Below are 10,006 nucleotides of genomic sequence, written 5' to 3' on the forward strand. Positions count from 1 at the left end.
TTGAGCTCACTAGCATCAGCGCCCTCGTTCCTCGCTATGGCCCGAATTTTTTATTAATGAACGTGTATAGATGGCGCTCGTGAGTCGGTCACCGTTGACTGCCAATCGAATTTTCTTAGGCCGTTTTCATAACGTTCAACACTAGTCGCCGGCGGGCGACGGCGACGTGTGCATGGTAAATAATCTGTCTACATCGGCTTTCAGCTTTGAGCGCAGCATCGCGCCACGATTCTCAGATATGCTAATGTACACGAAAAAGCGCCCCCGACGTCGGTCGCCGTTGACTGCCAAGATAATTTCCTTCGGCCATTTTTATACGTTCAAACTGGAGCCAGGCAGGCTCACAGCACGTGTGCATGGTAAAATCTGATCTACATGCTTTACTTTGAGCGCAGCATCGCGCCACGATTCTCAGATATGCTAATGTACACGAAAAAGCGACCCCGACGTTGTCGAACGATGTATCATCAACGATTCCCAGCTATGCTAATATACATGAAAAAGGCGCTGCAACGTGGTCGTCGTTGACTGCCAAGATAATTTCCTTCGGCCATTTTTATACGTTCAAACTGGAGCCAGGCAGGCTCACAGCACGTGTGCATGGTAAAAGCTGATCTACATGCTTTACTTTGAGCGCAGCATCGCGCCACGATTCCCAGATATGCTAATGTACACGAAAAAGCGGCCCCGACGTTGCCGCACGATGTATCATCAACGATTCCCAGCTATGCTAATCTACATGAAAAAGGCGCTGCGACGTGGTCGCCGTTGACTGCCAAGATAATTTCCTTCGGCCATTCTTATACGTTCAAACTGGAGACAGGCAGGCTCACAGCACGTGTGCTTCACAGCACGTGTGCTTGGTAAAATCCGATCTATAATATTCACTTTGCTCGCAGCATCACGCTCTGGGTTCCCCGATATGCCGATATTAATGTACATGAAGATGGCGCTCGTGCGTCAATCACCGTTGACTGCCAAGAGCATTTTCTTCGGCCGTTCTCATACGTTCAAGCTAGTCGCGGGCGGGCCGACGGCACGTGTGCATGGTAAAATCTGATATACAAGTTTCACTTTGCTCGCAGCATCGCGCCACGATTACGCGCAGAACACGAACGCACACGCACGAGTACGCCACCTGCTGTAGCCAAGTTCGGGTAGCCACCTGCCGGTGAGAATTGGTACAATTGGTAAATGTTAATGCTGCACACCTAGCTATCATATAATACGTATTATGTGATATCCATGCCTGCACAGTTTTAATTTCCTATGCGAACTCTCCGTGCAATGGCTTAGCAACATTTATAGGACTTCTGAGTATGTAACTGTATAATTTTATACGAAGCGCACGTCTGTGAGGATACTTCAGCGTCAATAACATCTTCATCTTAGCATTCTTAACATTCTCTGAGCGTTCACATAGGGGGAATTCTGTCCTCACTTTAAATTCTCAGGTAGGCCTATATTATCCCGTATTGGGTCAAGTTATTGTAGCGCAATACGAAAGTGTATATGTGTATGGTGGAGGATTTCGAACTAGGAATAGTAATTTTAATCTTTTGTCTTCGACAGACTTTGTGCTTGCCTGAGCGTAGCGTTATTAATAAGGCCATCTGCATTTTGCGCAGTGCATTATAGCATGGTTCCAACGATATTGACCAATCTTAAATATAATATGTTACCGCGTTGGTACACGTACTGACACGGACACGTACGAACACGGACTCACTGACGAAATCACGCGCACATGGACGTACACAACACAGCGCAACACAACACAACCCACACACGCGCACGCGATGGGGCAACATTCAGAATTATGTGATATATTGGAAACTGTACGGTATCCTCACAAGGAATGCCGACCACCCGTTGAGAATCCGCATGCCGTGGAAGCGTAAAGAAGGAGGGTCGCGTACAAACTGTAATTAATCCACACACACACAACTATATGAAACTGAACACAAGCAGCTCTCTCGGCGCAGGTGTGGAGGGGCCGTGGGCCTTACGTCAACACCTATATGCGCAGCACATCTCAGCTAGCTCCACACACGCGAGGGCCACTGATGAAGAGACTAGAAGACAAAATCTTACAAAGGTATTTTCAATATTATCCGTCAATGGAAGGGCAAGTATACGAATTATATTCCAGCATAACATCTTGTGTTATTCTTGCTCGGCCAGTAAAATTAAAACTTCAGTAGTTGACTCGAGTCAAGTCTTAGTAAAAGAAACCCATAGAGATAATATATGAATATAGTATATTTATACACTTCTATGGAAAAAGCGATGTTTGTATTGAAACGTAACCGTACCTCTACATTCGCGTATAGCAGCTAGCTGTGTTTAAAAAATAGATATGTCAAAATATGCATTTTCATTCTCCGGGCTATGCCTTTCACGTAGTCCATGTCGTCGGCTACCACTGTTTATGAAGATGTTATCCTCGCTCGCAATCACTTCGTTCACTTGAACTACGCTGTGGCATACAATGACTAAGATAATGATATTCGGGTATTTAAACTGTACTACGTTCTTTCGTTCTTCTACTACGTTTACTTAACCATTCAGAGAAAATTCGCGAAATCACAGCGGTTCTAGCATCTATAACAAAATTTAGTTATGCTCTGCTCATTTCACCAACTTTAAACAGTCGTGCAGCACCAGAGCCTGATCTTCAGTCCACATAACAGCACTTCAACCTCGGGTCAAGTAACAACGCTCAAACGTCGTTTTACGTAAACAACGCTTCTACTCAAATCCTCGTATAAGCACAACCCAACGCCAACTCCAACCAACCAACTCCATCAACCCAACCAACCAACAAACCCAACTCACCACCCAACTCAACTCCAACTCAACTCCAAGAGACACGTAACAACAACGCAGCAACAACAGTCCACGCAACAGCGACCCAGCGCAGCAGCAATGAACGAAAAACAAATCAGCATAAACTTGCTCTCGAGAATCTTCCATCGCGACAGCAACGACTGGGTGCCGAGCACGACCTGCCACAACTACCGCGACTACGTCGGCTCCGCCACCGTGCACAAGGTAGCCATCATGGGTGCGCCGAGGGTCGGCAAGACGGCCATCTTTAAGCGCTTCCTCGGCGCGCCGCTGCCGAGCGCCTACGTGCCGACGTTGCAGGAGACGGTCACCACACCGGTGGAGATCGTCGGCGGAGCGACGCAGGCCGTCGAGATCACCGACACGAGCGGCTCGAACGAGTTTCCGGCGATGTACGAGCTCTGCATTAACCGATCGACGGCGTTCGTGCTCGTTTACTCGCCGACGTGCGCCAAGTCGTACGAAACCGTGCGCAAGATTATCGACGACATCGGCCGACTGAAGGAGAGCCTGGATGGCGTTCGCATCGCGGTGGTGTGCAATAGATACATGGACACGCCTCACGATAGCCACATGGTCGTCAGTACGGAGGGTTGGGAGTTGGTCAACGTGTCGGCCGTTGAAAACGAGAACGTCGACGCCATCTGGAACGTACTGTTCACAAGGAAAATGTCGCCGGACAGCACGCAGAAGGCGAAGAATTCGAAAGGCAAACAGAGAAACATTTTAAATTTGTCCGGAACGAATCGATCAAATCCGATGTGACATCCACCGATCAGCCAGAAGTGCGTGTTCATTTAGTCGACAACGGCGTCCAGTGTACGAGGACTGACGAGGATTGCATTTGCCAATGCGGACACTTTTCAGTAGGTTTCTAAAAGCGAGTATTGTCAATATGTAGTCAAATAGTATCAGTGAGCTGCACTGTCGTGTGCTTATTAATGGTTGTCAATGAACATTGTATATTATACAATGTCCTGCATATTGCTAGGATAAGCTGGAATACCGAGACTTTGCCGAGGTTCCAAATGAGAATTTTATTGGTTACTTTTTTAACAACACTGTCGAGGAGTCCTTTCTATCTAGAGGTGCGAGAAAATTGGGTGATTACTCCTAGTAATACTCGTGACTTTGAGAGGCTCATTTTCTTGCCGAAGTTCAGAAGACACAACTCAACAGTTTATGTATGTGATTGCGGATGGCAGGAATGTCGACTGACTCCGACGACAACTCCTTCTTTCGGCAGAAGGTCATTCGTGAAGGAAGTTAGTTATCAGGACGGAAATTGAATACCACATTAACCAAATAGATATCCTAAAAGAGCCACAGACAATACATGCGTGCCCAACGTAGGTACTCGGTAAGCTACTAGATGCATACGCATCAGATATGAATTTTGGTTTGCTGGGGCCAACTGTAAGATAATTTTAAAGGGTACTATACTAATGTAAATAAACTTTGAAGAATAATTTTTTGAATGTCAACCTTGCCTAACAAGGCTAATAACGAAGAATCTAATTATATGCGCATTTACTCATTATTTTGAAAAAACAATCCGAGAAATCAGATTGAAGCTTTTCTTGTATTTCCACATATAAAAGTAGATAGATGTATTCGTTATCACCTCCGCCCTATAGCCTCCGAATGCGGACAGTGGAGCGTGAGCTCCTTACCACATATGACGAGCTTACCCCATATATATTATGTGTGGTCAAATAAAAGTCTACTCCTTATACGCCAATAAAATGCGCCAACAACCACAACAAGGAAGGTTTGCTGCAGGATTATTTTAAAACCAGAAATGTGGAGGACATGTACCTACAGATGGGTTGTTTGCGCTGTCTGAAATGCGGCCCTGGTTCAAGTCATAATTGGTTGTATAAAATTGAACAATTGTACAATTGAGGTTGTTTAATCGCAGACGCATGTGATTCCACTGCTGATACGACTACATTTATTTGACAAATTTAGGAATATACGCCGTGTATGTATTTTTTGCAACTACCTCAAGTGTCATTTTAGATCTACATTTTATATGCACTTTAGTATGTTAAAACACATTTTGTTAAACGTTATATACACGTGTAATGACCACACACACACACACACACACACACACACACACACACACGCGCACGCACGCACGCACGCACGCACGCACGCACGCACGCACGCACACACACACACACACACACACACACACACACACAAGCGGGCACACACCCCACTGTCCTCTCTTCCTGCCGTCCACCCCTCCCTTCCTACACCTTGTTCCCATCACCCAGCCTCCGTCCTTCTCGGCCTCTCTCCTTCTCTTCCCCTCCATATCTTCTTCCGTTACTTCACCCAAACCTCATGCATCCCTCTTTTTTCTCTCTCACTTGCTATAGAAACATAAAAAAGAATGCTTTTGTTCTTTTAATCATTTGAGAGTCGTATATTTTACACCGTATTACTACATTATTTACATGCAGTCTAAACATCTTTACATTCTCTCGAAATCTGTTTCACTGCTTTTGTGAGTGGACGTATAAACATGCGATTATACCTCAGTAGCGAAATTCTCACACGCCACAATTAAGCACCAGAATTATTTATCATCGACGCCTGTTTACACTCTCATAATTTCGCCATAATTTACCGACAGTCGCATCAGAACTATTTATAGTTACTACTTATCATTATACTATCGTAAACATCACAACGCATCTCGTTCTTTATTTGTAAACATTACAACGCGCTCGCCATCGCAGCGTCTCATTGTGACCCTAGCTCTTCTCGGACAACCCGAATTCGCTTCAGAATAACATCGCTGTAATGCCGGAGCGAGCAGTCGTGCACCACTTTGGCATTTTTCACGCGAGCGATCGACTTGTAGTGATTGAGACGAGCCAGCGTCGGCGGAATCGCGAAAGTCCGGCCGTAACCGGGCATCGGTTGGATCGTCTGGTGGTTGTACAGCGTCAGCACGCCCCTCGTGTTGAAGAAGCTCTTGATAGCTTGCCCGTCGCGCTGCAGCGACTCGTTGCGGTAACAGCGTCGCGTAAAGTAGGACGTTGTCGCTGGCCCGGCCGCCTCGTCACCCATCTCGACGAAATAGTACATATTCGCCGCACTGTACGCCGCGTATTTCCTCACCGTCGTCTCGAGAGATCCGGAGCGCATGCGCACTGACATCGTCTTCGGCGCCGAGCGCGACAGTGGCGCCACGACGTCGAGCAGCTCGCGCCACGACGTGCGATTGCCGAGCGGCACGATTATCTCGTCGACGTCGACGAGCACCAGGTGGCGGTAGCGGTTGATGCTGCGGTACAGGCAGTCGTTGTAGAGCAGTATCTCGTTCCTGCGCTTGCGCACGACGTCAGCGCTGATGTAGTCGGAGAGCGCGCGCGCGTCGCTCGGCTGGCCGCCAGGGAGCGTGGCTGGTATGAGCTGGACGAGGCCCTGGCGGCTGTAGTGTCGCAGCACGGCGTCGACGCTGCGCGGCACGTGATACACGTAGAACAGGATGCGGGCGGCTCCGAGCAGCGCGTGGAGCTCGATCCACTCTACAAGCTGCAGCGAAATGTCGTCATCGAAGTTCAACCCTTTGACGCACACGGCGAAATTCTCCTGCGTTCTTCGTCCGTCGTCGTCGTCGTCGCGAGTTGCCGTCGTCTCGCGTCTGTTATCGACGCGCAGTAGATTCGTTAGTTTTTCGCACGAGTTGATCATAAGCGACACGTGACTCGGGATACGGTCGTCGTCGTCGTCGTCGTCGTCGTCCGGTATCGCGCAAGATATCAGATATGGCGACTGATGGCGAGTAAATGCACCCCAACTATCGGACCAAATATGCAGCGCCGTACCTCGGACAGTCGTCGCCATTACGGTCGCGTTTCGGGTCCTGTTTCCGGTCGTAGTTCCGGCCGTGTTTCCGGCCGTGTTTCCGGTCGCGCGTTCGGTGTCGCTGTCGTACCAGAATGCGCAGTAGGTCTCCGTCGTCGGCGGCATGCGTCGCGCCGACATAGCCAGCACGCGAACGAAGGGCAGTCCCGCGATTCTCCTGTCGAGATACGCCGAGTAGAGATAGACGCGAGCGCCGCCGCCGCCAGCCTGCTCCTGCCAGTAGATATTACTAACGCGTACATCGCTGCTCGCCGGTCTCGGCGGGCGGCACGCGTGTAGTGCGGCCGGCTCCTGGCCCCACCTATACAGGTAGGAGCGCCAGTTGTCGGAGTGCGGCGAGTGGTGGTGGTCGGAGCTGCCGTAGTTCGTGGCCCACGTGAGCACGGCGAGTATGACGGCTGACGAGATGGCGGCGATGCACAGCAGCGAGCGGTAGATCGTCAGCCGACTCATCTCTACGAAGGCGCACTCTGCCAGCAGAAGTATTCATCGATGAACAGACATGCAGTGCGCACGAGAGCGCTCAGCGTAACGCGAGCGTGCGATAGCGACACGACGTCGGGTCGCCATCGTTGCTTTACTGAGACAGACACTCGTAAAACTCCTGAGCTCGCTAGAGGGACGTACGGATAGATAGCTCAGTCTAGAAAACTACGCGTGCCCCTATACTGGTTCAACGATTATGGCCAGAACCAGTTTAGGGCGGGCGGGTGTAGTGCGTGTGTGTGTGGGGGGGGGGGGGGCTGTTACTCGGAGGCGATTACACATATAAATCTACTATACGTGAGACCTGCTGCAAATTCTGCAATGATGCAAATTCACAACCCTCCGTAGTAGATAGGGCATTTGATATTTAATCGGACAATACATATTCCATCGATAACTACGTACACATATATACATTGATATGGGAATAATATTCGCGTCCGTGTAGAATAAATTTTTGAAGCAATAGCTAACCCAAACCAACGTCAGCGTATAATATAAGAAGCAAAATAAGCTATCATCACGTTTTTGCCATTGTAAAAAAACAATAGCTATACCTTTTTAGATCACATAAAAGCAATCGCTATAGTTGCATGTAAAATGTAATAACTTACAGCTAGATTGGCGTACCGCAGGAGCCAACGAGAGTGATAAGAGAAAGACGGCTTGAAGAGAAAGAGAGATGGGGTATAGGGAGAGGTAGAGAAAGAAGGAAAGAAATGTTTCAATGTCCCGTAACGATTTATTAGCCACATGAATGCAGGGAAAAGCAAGGATGCATTGTTTCACACAATTTCTCAAAAACAACTTCCAGGGGAGCATGCGCCATAACCACCGAACGTCTCTTCCTACTGTCAACTCACATCGCCTAGAGGGTCGCGGTGTCTAGTGATCAAGATATGGGGGGTCGTTGGCAAAATTTCTGGAGAGGGATACTACTGTAGCATATCGCGCATGCTCAGTATCTTACAACAAAGACAATATTAATGGGGCGTAGATACACGTTTACAGCAGAGAGCACGTGCCCGCCATCAAGAGGGAGCGAGAGAGAGAGAGAGAGAGAGAGAGAGAGAGAGAGAGTGAGGAGAGATAGAGATAGGGATAGAAGTAGCGATATAGATATAGTGACATAATCACTATATGTTGGGTTCGGACGTAATCATTGTTGGGAGATATTATGACGCCGTTGACAGCGACGAATAGATTCCTCAACATCCATCCAGCCTTGCTGAGTCGTGCGCACGAAGAGGCACATGTGATGTTTATGCATGATTAGAGAAGAATTCGGTTCCGGCATGTATTTGGATTTTTATCTGAGCGGTGCGTGATCTTGTCATGTCATATCCATATTTGTACTATTTAAGGAATCTCATAAAGCCAAACCTGCCTAGACTACAAGTGCAATAAGGCTTTGAATAAATACACGATTGTGTGTAATATATGCTCGTCGCAGTTGCGAACAATTCTTTTATATTTCAGCATCACTATTTGTCATGCGACAAGCAATTATAATATGTCAAATAGTAACACCTCTAGTTCAAATGTAGCCAATCCTATAGATATATATATTAGCATGTAGCATTATGTCATCGTTTACATAGAAAGCAATTACTACATTCGAACGTGTGAAAAACGTTGACTTTTCAGGTGTAAACGTGTTCACGCCGCCAAGAAATAGCAGGTGATTGTAAAAATAATAAATTAGTATGCACAATGAGTGTATAACATAATAAAATTACTGCATACATCCACTCTTGTACGTGACCCGCATGGGTGCGATATTAAGCTAACTTTGCGGACGCACCTCTCAAAGAGCCGCTCCGGAACATTACAAAAAACTGTGCTTCGGATAAACAAACAGTGTTAACGCGTATTGGTAACAATTGGGCGTTAATAACAAATCGAATGCGAGCAAACCGTGCGGCAACCATCACTACACAAATAAGGATATTGGCAACGAGTAAATGTGGCGGTTGCCAACGAGAGTGACCTACCCACGCGAACAGAAGACGAGAATGCGGATGGCATCGGGTATAAAAGGGAGATGCAAACCAACACAGGACAGCGTTCAAGGAGCCTTCTTCCGAAACCCTCAAGCACCCACGGAGAAAACCGACATGGTGAGCATAGCTTCTTTTCCAGCATTGCTGTTGTAAATATTTTCCCGTATAAATGTGACATCGAAATCACGTTGAACTTTGAAATATTCGTCATTCTGCGTATAGTATACAGAGTATGGTACGTGTGCACGCATACGTGTAACTTGCATAATTTATTTGTATCTGTTCAGGACGTCAAGCTCATATTCGCTGTCGCACTTGCAGTGATCGCCGCGGTTTCCGCTATGGGTGAGAAATAAAATTTTCTTACATGTTTGCGATGTTTGCATGCCACTGCTACGTTGTTGTAATATAAGAAAAGTTAAAGGTTAATTTTTAGATTTAATAACTACGATGAGCGCACATCGTACTGCAAGTATAATCGCGTTAACGTCGTTGCGATGTCCGACGTGGTCTGTCTATGCGCAGACTAGACCATATACTGTCAGATATTGCAATCATATACAATTCTATCACGCAGAAGTAGCATCGCATACGCGCGCGCGCACACACACACACACACACACACACACACACACACACACACACACACACACTCACACACACACGCGCGCGCGCACACACACACACTACACACTCATACCACTCACCACACACACACACACACACACACACCACACACTACACACCACACACACACACAACGACACACCTACACACAC

At 47.4% G+C, this 10,006-nt stretch overlaps 2 protein-coding genes across 2 annotated transcripts in view; one reads left to right on the top strand and one right to left on the bottom strand.

Annotated features, from left to right (window-relative positions):
* Positions 1-5,224: 5,224 nt before the first annotated feature.
* On the bottom strand, positions 5,225-7,352 carry LOC106815505. The gene has a single exon (XM_014819969.1). It carries the CDS (start codon positions 7,189-7,191, stop codon positions 5,608-5,610), a length of 1,584 nt encoding a protein of 527 aa, XP_014675455.1. The 5' UTR covers positions 7,192-7,352; the 3' UTR covers positions 5,225-5,607.
* Positions 7,353-9,245: 1,893 nt separating this feature from the next.
* LOC106815503 (acidic mammalian chitinase-like) overlaps positions 9,246-10,006 on the top strand; it is a 7,185-nt gene continuing 6,424 nt past the window's right edge. Inside the window, exon 1 of the mRNA XM_014819967.1 lies at positions 9,246-9,344. Within this exon, the coding sequence (XP_014675453.1) occupies positions 9,246-9,344 (99 nt within the window). The remainder of the gene's footprint in view (positions 9,345-10,006) is intronic.

Source organism: Priapulus caudatus, unplaced genomic scaffold (genome assembly GCF_000485595.1).
Source record: "Priapulus caudatus unplaced genomic scaffold, Priapulus_caudatus-5.0.1 Scaffold1132, whole genome shotgun sequence".
NCBI lineage: Eukaryota > Metazoa > Priapulida > Priapulimorpha > Priapulimorphida > Priapulidae > Priapulus > Priapulus caudatus.

Excerpts from the sequence above, each read along its gene's own strand:
- LOC106815505 (XM_014819969.1), bottom strand. The coding sequence starts at position 7,191 with ATGAGTCGGCTGACGATCTACCGCTCGCTGCTGTGCATCGCCGCCATC.